Source organism: Betta splendens, chromosome 7 (genome assembly GCF_900634795.4).
Source record: "Betta splendens chromosome 7, fBetSpl5.4, whole genome shotgun sequence".
NCBI classification, from domain to species: domain Eukaryota; kingdom Metazoa; phylum Chordata; class Actinopteri; order Anabantiformes; family Osphronemidae; genus Betta; species Betta splendens.
The window spans coordinates 861,202-878,866 of NC_040887.2; the positions used below are offsets into that span (position 1 = coordinate 861,202).

At 46.5% G+C, this 17,665-nt stretch overlaps 1 protein-coding gene and 1 long non-coding RNA gene across 2 annotated transcripts; one reads left to right on the top strand and one right to left on the bottom strand.

Annotated features, from left to right (window-relative positions):
• Positions 1 to 75: 75 nt before the first annotated feature.
• LOC114858194 (myosin-7B-like) lies at positions 76 to 15,665 on the bottom strand. The gene is made up of 46 exons (XM_029155081.3): positions 15,601 to 15,665; positions 14,163 to 14,262; positions 13,936 to 14,039; positions 13,621 to 13,764; positions 13,353 to 13,509; positions 12,950 to 12,977; positions 12,715 to 12,808; positions 12,449 to 12,541; positions 12,292 to 12,355; positions 12,063 to 12,161; positions 11,144 to 11,247; positions 10,925 to 11,063; positions 10,237 to 10,355; positions 10,017 to 10,166; positions 9,754 to 9,924; positions 9,413 to 9,592; positions 8,696 to 8,828; positions 8,542 to 8,618; positions 8,375 to 8,462; positions 7,978 to 8,095; positions 7,767 to 7,890; positions 7,558 to 7,694; positions 7,312 to 7,482; positions 7,148 to 7,232; positions 6,796 to 7,038; positions 6,545 to 6,721; positions 6,196 to 6,341; positions 6,015 to 6,105; positions 5,780 to 5,937; positions 5,434 to 5,665; positions 4,779 to 4,905; positions 4,496 to 4,614; positions 4,215 to 4,411; positions 3,815 to 3,998; positions 3,567 to 3,732; positions 3,268 to 3,392; positions 3,082 to 3,197; positions 2,831 to 3,017; positions 2,541 to 2,750; positions 2,105 to 2,230; positions 1,880 to 1,970; positions 1,708 to 1,787; positions 1,385 to 1,489; positions 1,196 to 1,291; positions 971 to 1,114; positions 76 to 889 (listed from the first exon to the last, which is right to left on the bottom strand). Exons 2-46 carry the CDS (start codon positions 14,260 to 14,262, stop codon positions 878 to 880), a joined length of 5,811 nt encoding a protein of 1,936 aa, XP_029010914.1. The 5' UTR covers positions 15,601 to 15,665; the 3' UTR covers positions 76 to 877.
• Positions 11,185 to 17,390, top strand: LOC114858197 (uncharacterized). Its single transcript, XR_003786335.3, has 3 exons — positions 11,185 to 11,546; positions 12,739 to 12,837; positions 16,850 to 17,390. It is a non-coding gene; the product is annotated as an uncharacterized LOC114858197 (long non-coding RNA).
• The last annotated feature ends 275 nt before the right edge of the window (positions 17,391 to 17,665 follow it).

The window sequence follows — 17,665 nt, forward strand, 5'->3', positions numbered from 1 at the left end:
AAAATGTGTAACAACTTGTCTGACGTGAAGTTAAGGCTAAAAGCTGAATTTTTGAATTCAAATAAATGATCTGACTCTTAACACAAAGGTTTTTATTATTCTTATTATTATTATTAAGGTAAACTCTGCACATCAACAATGAGAGTAAACAAACAGACAAATTAACAACGCTACTCCTGACGTTTTGGCTGATTTTAACTCTATGCTTGGCTTTTATCAGTGGTTCCAGCATTGAGACTCCACCTGATGAATGTAAAAGTCGTTGTGCTTCTGATTTGGTCTCCACCAGCTCCTGAACACTAGAACAACTAATTCACTTTGTGTGTAAATGCTGCTTGGTTCTGGGCTAAACTAGTCACCAGCACTCAGCCTAAGAGGCTGAAGCCAGTAGGACATAGTGTATGGAGACGAGCTGCACGGATCTGAGGCAGAAGCATTTAAACACAGTCAAGTTCAGTAGTAAATCATTTTAGATAATAGAGAAGCACCTCCTTTCATCTTTTATGAGGCTACGAAGGAACAACGAACAACAAATTATAGTCATAAACCCAGTGTTTCCATATGGATAAATAAGCAGTACAGTATCTGGTGCCGTGTTCTTAGGACATTATTGTCACAAACCCATATGACTGGGCTCAACCAGACTCCACTGATACCAGCTCTCATACATACTCGCTGTCAACACTCACGCTGCACAGAACCAGTTTACCAGTTCAAAGCTTCACAGCAGAGAAGTTAAAGTCAGGTTGACATGGTTACAGGCAGCCGAAGCAGATTCAAGTATCCAGCCGTGACTCTGGTCTAGAACACGTTAGGCAAAAATACACAGCAATCAAAGAAACATCACGCAAACATTTGATGAAGAGGCAGAAGAGCTTCATTCGGCGATCTGCAGAGAAGCACACAAGTAGTTTAGGAAGCTACAGTCTATGACATGCACAGTCTTTTCTGTTGTGGGGATGTCTCTCACCGTGACAACCTTGTTGGTTTGTTCACGAGTTCGAATCCGCAGCTTGTTGACGGTTGTCTCAGCAATGTCGGCTCTCTCCTCTGCATCGTCCAGCTCGTGTTGGACTTTCCTGAACCGCACTGCGCTGCAGCTTACCTGCTCCTCCTGGAGGACAAACATTTATGAGAACACATCCTCAGTTCAATGCTGGGCTTAATCCAAAACAACGCCAGGAATAGGACTCACTGCGTTCTCTGCTTGTCTTTTGTAGCTTTTGACTTTGGTCTGAAGCTTATCGATCAGATCCTGCATCCTCAGCAGAGTCTTCCTGTCTTCCTCTGACTGCAGGAACAAAAACCCATCAAAAACAGGACACAGAGACAAGGTGTGACATGGTCATTAGCAGCATCTGGAGCATCTGTGCAGTGACCAGACCTGGTACGTGAGCTCTTTGACTCTTCTCTCATAGCGGCGCACTCCTTTGTGGTACTCCTCACTCTTCTTCTGCTCTACTATCAACTCCGTCTGCAGCTCCCTCACCTGCACACAGCACAACAGCTGTCAGAGCACGTCTGGTTTACACCGCAGAAACAGACCTAGGAGCTCAGGTCTTTGCATGATGTGCTATGATGATGGACCAGATTAGGTGATTTTCTGGATGTTTTTGACATGATCTTGTCTCTCTGGTCAGTTGACACATTGCACTGTTAGAGTACGATTTGGCGATTTAGCAGTTTTCTCTCAATCATAGCACTTACTCTCGTCTCCAGTTTGTAAAGCTGTTTCTTTCCTCCCTTCAGGGCCATCTGCTCAGTCTCATCCAGTTTGACCTGCAGCTCTGTCAGTGACACACCGACACTTACATCACTACAAACAGTTGCTCGTCCGGAACAGTCAGTGAATTCATTCCTATTTTTTGTGAAGTGTAACCTTTAACTGTAGACTCCATGTTCTTCTTCATTCGCTCCAGCATGGTGCTGCTGTCTTGCTCCTTCTTCAGCTCCTCTGCCATCATAGCTGCCTGTACAAACATGCACAGCATTCAGATACGACGCTCACTGGACGTGAGTGAACTAACTACGACAGCCGCTAGAGCTCAGGGTTAGTTTCGTTTTGCTCAGGGTCAGTGGTCATGTGGAGGGTTTTGGGACTGACGTCGGTGATGGCCTTCTTGGCCTTATCCCCAGCAATGCGGCTCTCCTGCAGGGCCTCATCCACTTCTCCTGTCAGCAGAGACAGATCAACCTCCAGTTTCCTCTTCTGATTCACTAGTCCTGCGTTCTACAACAAGAAAGCAGGCAATCAGTCGGTCTGGCAGTAGATCAGTAAGTCATCTAATCACCATCTCTGTTCAACAGTCCATCAATCACTTAATTAGTTACTCACCCTGACGCCAGCCTCCTACCTGTTCCCACTAAGACAATTGAATGACCCAGTTCTATCAATTAGCCCATGACTTCATTATTTATTCACTTATTCAATAATCAGCGCGTTGGACTGTGGACGACCCTGAATTTGCTACTCTAATATTGACGTACATCTCTAACCTGTCTGCCATTTCGTATTTTACATTGATAGTGTGGCTCTGTACCTGAGTAGTGAGCAGGTTGACTCTCTCTGCAACCTCTACCAGCTCGTGTTCGGCCATCTTACGGCCACGGTCGGTCTGTTCCAGGATACCACGCAGCTCCTCCTCCTCCGCCGTCATCAGAGTGCAGCGACGCTCCAACAGGACCATCTGCTCTTTAAGCTGGTTGCTCAACTGCACTTTATCGTCCAGCTCCACCTGCTGCTCTTTAACCTGGGTCACACAATCAGAACAATCAGTGTCTGCTGTTGTTGGTTATGCTGGTGTTGGCTTGACGTTGGTGATGCAGCTACCTGTGTCTGTAGGTGTCTGATGATCCTCTGGCTCTCGGTTGCCTGTCTGTTAGCTTGTGCAAGCTGCATCTCCATCTCATTAAGGTCAGACTCCATCTTCTTCCTCAGACGAACCGCCTCAGTGCGGCTGCGAACCTCTGCCTCCAAATTTGTCTGCAGGGTTTCCAAGGAGCGCTGGTGGCTCAGCCTAGTGGACAGAGCTGGTGTTACAGAACTCACTATTCAGTTACTGTTTTAGCGAACTGTGATACCTGAGGTTGTCAATCTCTTCATCCTTCTCTGCAATCCTGCGCTCGATCTCAGCTCTTATCTGCTGCAGCTCCATCTGAAATCTCAATGTTTTGCTCTCCTCGTGCTCCAGAGTCCCCTGGTTGTTACAGGCAGCAGGATTAGAGTTACTCGTTCATTTGAGATTTTGTTCAGTGTTAAGAGGTTACCTCTGCTTCTTCCAGAGCTGCTCTGATATCACTCTTCTCCACATCGAGGATCTTCTTCATCCTCTCCAGCTCGTAGATGGCCTTCCCTCCCTGACTGATCTGCTCTGTCAGGTCCAGGATCTCCTCTGGAGACCACAGGCACAATCAGCCAATCAGTGTCTCATTCAAAATATGAGCTTTCAGGCTTTGTTCTTTAAATGAAAGCTACAGCGCTGTCACAGTAGTTTTCTAACATTTGACAGCATTTCTAAATTCTGAGACCATGTCCACAAACCATGCAGAGGAATAGAGCCACGTACCTTGTAGGTTTTTGTTTTCTCGTTTGACTGTCTCTAGATGATCCAGAGCTTCCTCGTAGCTGTTCTTCAGTTTGAAAAGCTCTGTGCTCAAACTGCGAGACTCTTTCTGTGAGGCCTCCAGCTCGGTCTGACTCTCCTCAAACCGGAGTTTCCAGTCACTCAATAACTGCATCAAACATGGAACAAACTTTAGGGAACACACAACTGATCGTTTATGTCGTCCTTCTTGGATTTTGCTCCTCTCTGACCTTGTCAAAGTTGCGTTGCTTCTTGTCCAGAGCCAGAGCAGCAGCATTGGACCGCTCCAGTTCAACTGTCAGGTCTTCGATCTCTGACTGCAGATGCTGTTTGGTTTTGTCCAGTGAGGAACATTTAGCCTGAGATGCCTCCACGGCTTCTTCAACCGTCTGCAGTTTGACAACCAACTTCTTCCTTCAAACCACAAAGCAACAACAAATACATTCGCGTGTTTGGTCTGTTACTTGGACCGATCGGACCAGGTGTCTAAAAAGAACCTAGTGACTGGTGGACCCCCAGCCACCGCGAGGCTCCAAACTAGACACAATCTTCAGTAAAGGTTACAGAGTTTACAATTTTGGCACCAAAGGCGATATTGATGCAGTTCAGGCTGTCAAGTCCTTCTCTTACTTTGCCTCTTCCAGTTCCTCTATTCTGAGCACGGCATCAGTCTCGTACTTGGTTCTCCACTGAACCACCTGGCTGTTGGCCTGGGACAGCGCCCTCTGCAGTTCAGCCTTGGCCTCCTGCTCCTCCTCCAGCTGCTCTCTGAGCAGACTGCAGTCATGACGGGACGCCTGCACCGCATGAGCCAGAGCTACACGAGCCTGGAACAGTGGGATCATTTACGGCGTGGTGGTGTCTACGTCTACGTATAAGGAAGAGGCACAGTAAAATAACATGTCACCTACTTTGCTCTCCTCTTCCATCTGCTTCTTCAGATCATCGACATTTTGACAAACTCCTGCCTTGGAGCGCTGAAGCTGACCAATCAGGGAGTCTCGTTCCTCCACACGGCGGCTGTACTCGGCTGTGGAGGAACAACAGCAGTGAGCAGAGCCTCTGCACAAGGTCAGAGTTTGAGGTAATGTGCAGGTCCTTGTCCATGAATCGTTAGCTTTGTTGCTGTTTCCTGATTCTTGGGCTCAGCACAACTTCTTAATGTATTTCTCTGTATGGGTGTGTTTGCTGTACCCGTCTCTGCAGATGCTCGTGCTTTCTGAGCACAGACCTCCGTCAGTTGTCTCTGCAGCTCGCCCACTTTGCTCCTGCTTTCAGTCAGCTGATCCTCATAAACTCTGCACATCTTCTCCACAGCTCCCTGCAGAGAGTAACATCGACCGAGACACACACTCTAATTCAATCAAAATGATGATCACGAGAGAAGCGGAATAACTTGTCATTGAAATTTAAGCAACAACTTGAGCACTATTGTTATTACTGTATGTTGATGTTCCACACAAAACCACTTGAGTGTAAAGTAACTAAAACTCACTGATCTCACCTGGTCTCATGGTCTAATATGTGTAATATCTAGCCTATCTACAGTATCTACCCTGCAATGACCTCATACTCACTCCAACTGTACTGTACTGCTTTGCACTGTGCCAACACAAACTGTTCTGTAGCTGTATTCTCGCGTATCTGTACTGCTGCTGCGAGACTATTAAAGGTTTTCTTATCTTATCTTATCTTATCTGAGATCGTTGAAATGTCAACTGAGCAGCACAGCTTGTTATAAGTCCTGACAAAATCCTACACGTTGAAATGCATGAAATCTGAACGGCTTTGTGTATGTTGGCCATTTTCAACATACCCATCATGTGCTGCCTGCCTATGGTTTTGTTACCTTGTTTCTAGACAGCTGCTCCACGTTAGCAGCCAGATCGTCAGCTTCCAGCCTTAACTCGACCTTCTCTTTCTCCAGTTTCTGTTTGGCCCTCTGCAGGGTGTCAATCTGCTCGCTCAGCTCGGCCACCATGTCCGAGTGCTTCTTCCTCAGAGTGGCAGCTGTCGCCTCGTGGTGAAGCCCCGCCTCCTCCAGCTCTCGCCGCATCTTCAAGAAGTCTGCCTCTCGCTTCCTGTTTGACATGAGGTATGGTTAGTAATCAGGTGGAGTCTGAAAATGACAACACAAGGTCTCAGTTTGCCCCAGACAAACTACGTATTTGTGCAGCATCTGTGCAGATGTTGACCTGTTCAGAGCGATCTGAGCTGCAGAGGCTCCTCCTGCTTCCTCTAGTTTCTCCCCTAGCTCCTCCAGCTCTTTGGCAATGTCATTTCTCTGACGTTCAGCCTTGGAACGCCAGGCCCGCTCTGCATCCAGCGCCTCCTCCAGCTCTTCAATACGAGTCTGATTGAGCAATCAAAACAAACTGCAGCAGCAGAAGCAATAGAGAGAGAGATAGATCACAACGCTGCATGACCAACCTGAAGCTCTTTGATCTTCTTGTGAAGCTGGACAACCAAACTCTGCTCATCCTCCATTTTAGACTGAAGCTGAGCCAACTCGAAGTCTTTCCTTCAAAGAGTTAAATATAATAGACACCTGGGTTGAACTTGAAGATTTACTCATGAATAACAGCCTCTAGCTTTGCTTGTGTTTTCCTACTTTTTAAGTCCATCTTCAAGATCTTCCTTCTGGTTCTCCAAGTCCCTCACTGAGTCCATGGACAGCTTCAGATCCCCCTCCAGCTTCCGCTTAGTTCTCTCCAGCTCCATTCGTGCCTTCTTCTCCTGCTCCAGAGAACCTTCCACCTGCAGGGAGGGGATGCTGTTAGGAATGACCTGATCTTTGTCTCCACAACCTTCCTCATAGAACCGTTCCTTCAAATCTCAGGAAGCAATTACTACTCAGGTGGTTCTTAAGATGTCTTTTGGGAGGATTTTGGGCTTTCATAACCCTCTGTAAATTCTAGGTTCTGGTTAGTCTTAAACTATCCCTGTACATTGTCTCTTACATTGTCAACTTGCTGCTCGAGCCGAGCCTTGGCCTTGGCCAGCATGTTGACCTTGTCCTCCTGAGCCTGAAGGTCACTGAGAGCCTGCTGGTGAGCTTCCTGCAGAGCAGCTTTCTCCCTGTTCAGAGATGCTATGGATTCATCCAGAACACACATCTCTTGGGACAGGTTCTTTACCTACATACAACACAAAGTATAACTGTGTGAGGGTGTGTGTGAACGCTGCAGTTACAGAGTTGTGTGTTACACACCTTGTTCTCTACTCCATGTCTGTCTTTCTCCACTTTAGCCAGAGTTATCTCCAGGTCGTCCACGTCTCTCTTCAATGACATCACCTCGTCCTCCAGCTGACGCTTTTTGGATGCCAGTGTGGTGCTCACCTCCTCTTCATCCTCCAGACGCTCCTGCATCTCCTTCAGCTTCGACTCAAGAGAGATTTTTGACTGGATCAGTTGGTTGCAGCGGTCCTCTGCATCCGTCAGGTTGTCCTGCTCCTAGATGGTTAAAATGGACAAGGTGTACGTTTGCATTTCACACCGGCTCAGTTTGCTGAGAGGATTACCCAGATAAGGTACTGCTCCTCAGAGTCTCAGTGTGACTTACAGCTTGAAGCTGCAGCGTCAGGTCATTTTTCTCCTGAACCAAAACAACCTGTCGCTTCTCTGCATCCACACGCTTCACCTCCGACCTGACAGAGAAACCAACAATAATGAAACTTGATGACAACACAAACAGAAAGTCCACCAGATGTAGCCAGAGGAACACACTTGTCAAAGGCCTCTTTTAATTTGGTAAAGTCTTCAGTCAAAGAAGCCAGTTCCTTCTCCACCTGGGCGCTCCTGAGCAGGGGGCGGAGCTTATAGAACAGCATCATCCATGGCCAGGTCCTGACTGAGAAGAATGCTCTGAGGTTGAACTGGACCACGATTGCGGCATCCCTGAGAATTTACACAATTATTGTTGTAAAAAGCAAAGACTCTACATATGAACTGAAAGTCACAACTCATACTGACCATTGCCGCATCATCTTCTGTCGTTCCATCCTCATCAGCTTCCCCCTGGACATGGCCTGGACGGTGGTGAGGATCCGGGAAAGGCGGTCATCCCTCATGTCCTCCAACTGACCCAATAGGCCCGCTTTAAAAAACACCTGAAGCCAGAGTACATGCGCTTGATTCACCTGTTTAAACATGTGATGTTTACTGAGTGCTTTGTTCTGTACCTTAGTGTGTCCAAATTTGTACTGGGTGTGATCTATGTCCAGGGAGCCCAGCAGTTTCTCCACAGCCTTCCTGCTGTCTACAAACGAGTCCTCTGGAATCGCAGAAGGGTTTAGGATGCGATAGCTGAGAAGATAAAACACACATGGATTATTACACCAGGAGCTGGAATGAAGCTGGGACATTCTGGTTCCGGTTTGGTTGCTAACTCACCGCTGCTTAAACTCTGCGTACAAGATACGATTCGGAAAACCCTTCCTGCAAATTCTGATCCCTTCAAGGACGCCATTACACCTTAGCTGATGGAGGACCAGGAAGGGATCCATCACACCTGTAAACCACACAGGAAGGTGCTCAGCGAACACAGTTCACACATTATAGTCTAGCTTCCGCTCTTTAACTTATTCCTGGTCGATTTAGTCCAAATGACCACATACAGTCAGTCAACCGGTCGGTGACTCGGACACTGGTGTTAGTATCCTGAGGCTACGACGCTTGGTGAGACCAGTTTACCTACAGGATGTGTAGTGGCTCATGCTGTACAGTTATGGTCAAGGAGAGGCGGTCACCTCGTCTCATACCTAGTGAATGCTGATGTCAGGGACTGTACCTGGGTTTTTGGACTCATTGGGGATGATGCAGCGAACAAAGTGAGGCTGAGTGCTGCGGAGGTTTGCCATCAGCTTATTGAGATTCTCCTGTATGCAGCCACGCAAACACAAACAGCTGAAGAAATCTGTATAGTGATAAGTCAGATATGTCAGTGGTAAACCTCACCTTGTGTAACTGTGAAACTGTTTGGAATGAAGCAGCTTTCCTCTTCCTGTGTTTGGTTTCTGCCTTTGGATCACCAGCTGAAACAGCAGCACAAACAATACATAGAGGCTTGTCACATCGTTTTCAATCTTCAATCGTCTCTTCGTGTAGTTACCCATCTCAGAGCTGATGTAGTTCTCAAAAAGTCCGGCCATCAGCTTGTTGGAAGACTTCTGGAACAGCGCCACCACCGTCTCGTTCAGAGGGTCTCTGTTCTTATCCAGCCAGCCTGTGATGTTGTACGGCACCTGTAGTTGAGCATGTAGTTGCCATGTGAGCTTCTCATTAGTCTCTGGTCCAACCATCCTGTGTCCAGTCTCTGGTCCAACCATCCTGCCTGTGCTCTGTTGTTGCTTGTTGTTCTTTCTGTGCTTTTCTCTCTCTCTATCCTCTCACCCCAACCGGTCGAGGCAGATGGCCGCCCACATCCAGCCTTGTTCTGCTGGAGCTTTCTTCCTCGTTAGAGAGGGAGTTTTTTCCTCTCCACTGATGCTGTTAGATTGTAATTATTACAAATAAAGGCTTGTTGTATGTGGGATCTGTTGGGTTTAATTGTGTGAGGTCCTTAAACCTTACCTTGTAAAGTGCCTCGAGAAACCCTTGTTGTGATTTGGCGCTATATAAATAAAACTGATTTGAACTGAATTAAATTCTTTGGCCTTTGCTTTTCAGTATCAGTATTATATGTTGTAAATACAGTATATTCAGCAGTAGAGGCAAGGATTATTCTACTATGTGGGACACCCAAGTACTGCTGTCCAGAAACATCCTGGGTTACTGTCAGTACAGATGCTTTCCTGGATTCAGGAGCGATGGCGAAGCAGATACCCACCACTCCAGCGTAGTGAACCAGCTCAAAGTGCGTCTCATATTTGCGCTTCTTGTCCGGTCGTGGCCGCTGGAAGTTGGGTGACTTCCCCAGATGGTTGTCGTAGAGTTTGGTTTTAAAGCTATGGTCTGTAGCCTTGGGGAACATGCACTCCTCCTCCATGATGGACAGAATACCCATTGGCTGGACACACACACACACACACACACACACACACACACACACACACACACACACACACACACACACACACACACACACACACACACACACACACACACACACACAGTTTACTCATTTTATCAGGTTAAACAAAGCATGAATGTGAACTGAACTTCACAAACCTTCTCTATGAGATCGATGCAGGCCTGCAGGTCCAGGCCGAAGTCTATGAAGGTCCACTCTATCCCCTCCGTTTTATACTCCTCCTGCTCCAGGATGAACATGTGGTGGTTGAAGTACTGCTGCAGCTTCTCGTTGGTGAAGTTGATACACAGCTGCTCAAAGTTATTAAACTGCAGCAAAGAAATGAGATGTGACAGTGCTGCACGTTGATAATTCAGGTTTACCCTTTGACTACATGCTTTCATCCTTTTAGCCTCTTTACCTCAAAGATCTCGAAGCCAGCTATGTCGAGGACTCCGATGAAGTACTGACGAGGCAGGGCGGTGTACAAAGACGAGTTGATGCGACTCACCAACCACTTGAACATACGGTCATAGACGGCTTTGGCCAGAGCTGCCACCGCATAGTTCACCTGCCAAGAAGAGGGAGTTGAATTCACTGTTCCAGCATTTAATGCGATGGACGCCCGAAGGACTTGTTACCTGTTCTACAGTCTGTCCTTTCACAATAAACTCATTTCCAACTTTGACTCGGGGGTTGAGCAGGCCTTTGAGCAGGTCAGCAGAACTGATTCCCATCAGATAGGCTGCCTTATCCACGCCTGAACACACATCATATACTGTCTGCACATACAGTAGACAACAGTCTGACAACATTAATGGATATGCATTTTACCATCTTAAGCTTTATACTACTGGTCTTTGGTGTCTGGTCAGGTCTCTGATCTCAAGGTTTCCCGATTTAATAAACAAGCTTTTACTGAGAACAAAATGTGACTTGCCTGTTTGTGAAAGACTGAATTAAAATACGTGTTTTTTCAGTAAGTCGCAGATCTGAGGCACAGTAACAGAGTAAATGTCTGATTCCATATGGCACCTGCTGATGTACAGTAGGGTCAGAGCCACGTCCTCCACATGTGCCTGTAGAGTTTTGGTGTAGTGACACAGAGGTAATGTCCTGTAAACAGGGCACTTCCCTTTATCAGCATTTACGTCAAAGTCACAATGAAACTCAATATGGATAAAAAAAATTTCTACACCACGTTCACATTGTCGTATTGTCATCGTATTGTGTATGTGTGTACAGGACGACAGTGTTTAATTTAACATGTGAGGTCTTCATGGGACATTATGTTAAATCCCAACTGATTACTAGCATCAAATGTCTTACTTTCAGTGCCGTCGGCCTCGGCCTGCTCCTCTCTCTGTCTCTTCTTGAACTTCATGTTCCCAAAGTGCATGATGGCACCAACAATCTTATAGCAGCCGTATTTCTCCTCAGGAGTAAAGCCCAGTGTGTCCATGGCGTGCTACACCCACAGAGGTCAAAGGTTAACACGGCCCCTCCACAAGCTGAGCAGCTGGACATGCTAACACGCGCTCCGCTTACATCAGTGAGCTTCAGCTCCTCTCCGTCATCAATTCCTTCGACCTTGGTCACACCCTGGGAGCAGAAGTGGTAGTCGAACGGGTTGGTCGTCACCAGCAGCATGTCTGCAACACAGGAACGTAACTCGATCACACTGCAGTTTTATTTGTGCTGCTTGTTTATTTGGTTCATTCTGCTGTCAATAAGTTTATTTTACTAGTAAGGAGTCTTTTTAATGCTAGGAATTTGAGTAGGTTCTTCTTTACTGCAGCGTTGTACAACAGCGCCCCTTCGTTGTGTTGACTGATGCTGTGGCCAAACGTGGTACTACACTCGGTGGTTTAAAGTGTTTAAACGGTTCGGTGCGTTCAACGCAGCGGAGAAACCCGAGGCTGCGGGTTTTTTGGGAGTGGAGCTACTGAAGGTAGGTGAACAGCGAACTGGGCTTTTGTTAATAGTCTCTGGTTAAGTTAATAACAAGCTAGGCTAGGCTACCTTAGCTTATATAGCTGAAAGTAGATGGAGTGTTAGATTTAATATGGATTTAATGCTGGATGGAACCACATTTACTTTAGATTCCACTAGTTCTTTAACATAAATAATACCTATAGCATCGCTACCTATACTCGTACATTATTAAATCAATAGAAAAGGACAGTGGAGGCACAGCGTTTGTGATTCAGCACTGCATTACAGCAAGGATCACACCTTTAAACCACCAAATTTACCATATTTAATCCACGAAACGTCTTCCTCCAGAATAGAAAGCAGTTCCTTTATTGATACGTGTTAATTACCTGGTTAACATGAACGAGCCACCATCAAAAAGGGCCGGGTGTTGTAAAGGCTTGTCTTTGATTGGACAGGTTATGGTGTTGGGGGGTTCTACTTTGTGCTTCTAATATGTGATTGGACAGGCTGCAACAGTGGGCGGAGCTACCTTGTAGTTCCGGCTTGTGATTGGACAGGATCTGGTAGTAAATGTGGTAGCTTCTCTCTCCTGGCTGCTGGAACACAACTCTGGATTTTTCCAGAAGATCTGAGAAAATAAAAACATTGTGAATACTAAAATACAACACAAAGAAAAACAAAATAAGGTGAAATGATTTTATTTAGTTGTGTCAAACCTAAGTCATTATCTCCTCTTTTACCACAAAAAGTCTACTCACAGATGTCGATGTCAGCAGATGCCAACTTCCCTGTCGGTCCAAAGTGAATTCTTATAAACTTTCCCTAAGAAAAGCAAACTGGTTATTAATATCACTTCATACTGTATAAATGAAAAGTGTTCTCCTCAACTCCACCTTTGAGGAGAACTCAACGTACAAAGCGAGAAGAGTTGTCGTTGCGGATGGTTTTTGCGTTGCCAAACGCCTCCATGGCCGGATTTGCTTCAATAATCTGATCCTCCAAAGACCCCTGGAGAAAACAGACAGATCTTAGACAATGTTCCCAAGTGTCTGTTGACACAAACAGAAACCCACTAAAATCAGCAAAGGCACACATTTATGATTTCCTGTGAAGTTTATTACCAAATTAATTGAAAGCTCCTAAAAATGCAATGCTTCTTGATAGTTGAAATGCTTTCTTACTCCTTTTTTCACATTTTCTCCCAGAGCAGCGACGATGGCAAAGTACTGTATCACCCTCTTGGTGTTGACTGTTTTCCCTGCACCTGACTCGCCGCTGACGGGATTAAAGAACAGTCACACAAGGTAACGCACAAACGGATTCATAATAAACTGCACAGAAAATTGCAAAATTAATTTCCAATTAATTAAGAATTACAGTGATTAGAACGGTAAACGTGCTTCGACTCTGACTTACGTGATGAGCATCGACTGGTTCTCACGATCTGTGGAGGAACAGAAAACAGAATTTAGGAGATTTCTGTATAGAGGTCTATCATTTTCTAAGAGTCAGACTCCTGATTGACTGGACTCCTTCACAAGGTCTGAGTCTGAGTTGTCTAGTACAGAGTCAGTTCTGTTGCTGGTACTGCATTGGTACAAACACTATTCCACAAAGAATTCTGTTATTTTTTGAGAATAACGTATAATGATGATGTGTCCCATTGTTTGACTGGTCAGATATTCAAATAGTATTTATAATTTAACAAAGATCAAACTAAAGTGCAGCAATAGTTTGATTAATTGACCCTTTAAAATACACTTAGCTGCATCTGTGACACCTGATGTACATGAAATGATCTTATACAAAGGCATCTCACTCTGCAGCAGGTCAGTGTAGGCGTTGTCAGCGATGGCGTAGATGTGGGGCGGCGTGTCTGCGCGCCGACGCCCTTTATAAGCCGCTACCACCTCAGCAGAGTAAACGGGCAGCCATTTGTAGGGGTTGACTGTCACACAGAACAGACCTGAGTAGGTCTGACACAGAAATGCAGAGAAAGGAAAATGAGATGATCTTTGTGTTGACCTCCATATGTTGTGCAGTGATTTGGAAAATGTGTTTGCTAGACGCGCTGTCTGGCTACTGACGTAGATCATCCACATGCTGTAGCGCCGTTTCAGGTTGAAGAGGACAGAAGCTTCGTTGAGGTGCGTCAGCATGGCCATGTCCTCGAGCATGTCGAACTTAGGAGGGTTCATAGGCTGCAGGTCGTCCTCCTTCACTATTAGAAACTGAAACACACACAAAGAATCTAAATCTGAAGGCTTTAATAAGAGTGAGTGTCTTGTCAGCAGTCTGGCCTCAGTGCTTTATTTTAATCTCACCTGGTGTAACTGAGTCTGTCTGTGTAGCCGCTAAGTGTTGTATCATCGTACATTAAAGTTCAGCCTAATAGAACCCACCCGCCCGTCTTTAGTCTCCACAGTCGTCTTGTCTCCATTCAGCTCTCTGATCTCCACTTCAATATAGGCTTCAACGTCGTCTGGCATCCACACGCGCTTTGTACCTGACAAACAAGAATTTCACACTAGTCTTTCTACAGTATTTTTATGTGGGCATCACTGGGCCTAGTGTTGGTGATTGTTTATAGTCAGGGCTCTGTTTTCCATTGTGTTCGTAGTCAGCTTACCATCAAAAGCCTGGGCCTTGGCGGCTAACTGCTCCAGGTTGGTGAGACGGAGGTAACGAGCGGCTTCTCCAAACTCTGCCATATCCAGGAATCGAGCCATCTGAGCACAGAAACACGGCTTCTTTAGAGCTACACAGCGTTTGGAACCCAGGGGCTCTTCTTCTACCGTATGTCCGTCCAGGAAACTGAAGCAGGCAAAACAAGACGCTGGTCCCGACCGACCGAGACGCTGCCTTATGAACGCAGCTGCATACTGAGGACTGAAACCAGGGAACAGACCTGCTGAACACGATGACAAACCTCTGACCGGGAGCGCGAATCATAAATTCTCAGTCCAAGTTGTTGTCTTGATGCCTTTTCTTCAACCAAACACTCTAAACCTTTTCAGGAGTTGACCGGTTATAAATAGTTTGGACCGTTTTGTCCAGTGAGAACAGCTAGGCTGTAATGACTGTAAATAAAGCCCATTGTAGTATGAGCTAAGTTAATCACACCGTGTTTGAGGACTGAAGACTAAATGAGGTGTTCCGTCACTGAACCCGCTGGCTTCTGCCCAGGCTGTGTTTGCAGTCACAGTGCAGAGCAGTTTTCTTCGCACAGCAAATGAAGCTGAAGAATGGATGCTTCCAGATAAAGCCGTGATGTCAAGCGATGGGCATGGAAGCCCAACAATACACACGTCCTACCTTAGCGCATTGCTCAGGATACAGACTGAGCTAGCAGCTGCCGCATCAGCTCAAGAGGATGAACCGACACTTCACTGGCCTTTAAATATAGTGCTGCTCTTCATGACGAATGTGATCCTGCAAGATTTCATAGCTGGAAATAAATCCTCAGCCAAAACAAATCAGATTATGCCGCTTGTGTACCACTCTACTTTTTAACCCGCCGCTCGTGTATCACTCTACTTTTTAACCCGCCGCTCGTGTATCACTCTACTTTTGAACCCGCCGCTCGTGTATCACTCTACTTTTTAACCCGCCGCACGCCGCTCGTGTACCCGCCGCTCGTGTACCACTCTACTTTTAACCCGCCGCTCGTGTACCACTCTACTTTATAACCCGCCGCTCGTGTACCCGCCACTCGTGTACCACTCTACTTTATAACCCGCCGCTCGTGTATCACTCTACTTTATAACCCGCCGCTCGTGTACCCGCCGCTCGTGTACCACTCTACTTTATAACCCGCCACTCGTGTACCCGCCGCTCGTGTACCACTCTACTTTTAACCCGCCGCTCGTGTACCCGCCACTCGTGTACCACTCTACTTTATAACCCGCCGCTCGTGTACCCGCCGCTCGTGTACCCGCCGCTCGTGTACCACTCTACTTTTTAACCCGCCGCTCGTGTACCCGCCGCTCGTGTACCACTCTACTTTTTAACCCGCCGCACGCTGCTCGTGTACCCGCCACTCGTGTACCCGCTGCTCATGTACTCACTGCGCTGGGTCAGTGTGCAGCACTTGGATCCGGTGGGTGCAGCGCAAGGGAAGAAGGAGACAATAAGGGAGTTACAGCATCACTCTACTTTATAACCTTGCTGTGAAGGTTGCTGCTTCATGTGACTCGCGTGGATGCAGCTGGTTGGTCGTCGTAAAAGGCCTGTGGTTCCGATGGCAGAGCTCAGCCCCACATCATGGCTCTGGGTCTATCTATGGAAAGTGACCTGCTGCTCCTCTTTGTCTCTAGCATCTGTTTCCACCCTGCTTTATTACAACAGGCCTTTGTTCCAGCTCCAGTTGTTTCAAGCACAATCCTTTTTACACAGAAGCAAACTGTTGGCTGGCACCTTCAGAGAAGCTAACTCAGTGTCCTCTATATGCGTTAATTGATTCCAGACCTGCCTTGTCTCTTCTGGAAGGTGTTTCTGGTTTCTTCAGTTCTGAAGCCTCAGGTTCATGCATTTTTGTAGCTCTGGTGTGTTTGTAGACATACAGAGCAGATCAAGCACACGTCCTGCTTGTAGAACGTGGTCTTGTTCTCCCCTTTGTGATGTCATTAAAAGCAGAGATACACTGAGTCATTGTGTTCATGGCCCACATTTCTGATGGTTTTTCAGCATTAACATTCAGGCCATGATGCAAATTCATTAATAATTAGGTTGCATATGACCTTTTGTCCTTTGCCACCAATTAGTCTTCCTATGAGACGCTGGTGGAAACCCTGAGTTGCGAGGCCTGAAGCTTGTTTTGCTTTTTGTGCAAATGTTTCATCCAAACTTGGCATTTAGGATTTGTGGCTCCCTGTCTTATCTGGGTGTTCAGGCAATAGATCACGCTGAAGATGGAACTAATAATAGTTGTTATTTCAATCTGCTTTCACAAAACGTTTGCTAATGCAGCTTGTACATGTGAAATGAAAATCGCTCTGACTACTAGAAACAATGGATGAGATGAAGCTGTCTGCCTTCAGATTTGATCGCTCCTCCACAGAACGAGCTAGTGACACATTTCATATATACATACATTTCATATTTCAGTCCCTGGTAGTTTGACACACAGCACAGTTCCTCAGTCTGTGTGAGGTGAACTGCTGGCTCAGCAGTGGGATTAAATGCAGGCGTCTGTTTTCGATATGATGCTATTTTTACTGTCCAGAATTTCCAGCAGGTCGACTGTGTGTCACCGCTGCTTCCACCTCTGACCCTCATTAGCTCAGGAACTCATTTCTCTTCTTTGTCTGGTTTCAGGCTGCAGTGAATGAAACGCGTGAAGGTGAACTAGCAGCAGATTGTTGGACCTGAGGCCTAAGAAGAGTTTGTGCAACGGCTTCAAACTGCTGACAGGCAGAGCAGCAGTGTCATCTGCATATGAGCGTATCAGTAGAACTAGACCTGTAGGACACATTCCTGCTTCCTAGAAGATGAACCCTCGTCCTCCTCCCCCTCCAGCGTCTACAGGGGGACCAATAACCTAGGGCCAACATCCAGGCAGTGGTGTTGGGTTACAGATGACTGACAGGATGGAAGCGGTCGTCTGGGTGAGTTCAGACTCAGTTCAAGCTGAAGATGAAGCGTAACGCCTGCTTTAACATTGTGGACGTTGAACGCTGAGGTGCGTTTGGCTCCGTGGCGGTTTCCAGGTCCTCCTCCTGCCGTTTCCCTTGGTTCTGTTGTGTTGGCCCTGTGTTTTATAAATACAGCTTTACTGCTGATGCCACTACACATTTCTGTGTAAGCCCTCCATCCATCCCCACCAGCTGTCTCCCTCCCGCCCCCCTTCGTAGCTGGAAACGCAGGGGATGGATGTGCCTTTCTTTCAGAATAGATTGGGACAAATCTGAAATGTTTAAATGTGAAATGGCGCCTGTTACTAGGGGCTGTCTCTCTCCAGTTGATTCTCTAAGCCAGGATCTTTTGTGTGAAGCCTAACTACTCATTGCTCTTCATATAAACACATTCAGGGCGGCGGCTATTATTTAAGTAATAGAGGTTTTGTCCATTTCAGGTGTTGAACCTTTATAATCTTCAGAAATCTTTGATGGAATCATGGCTCGCTTCTATCGC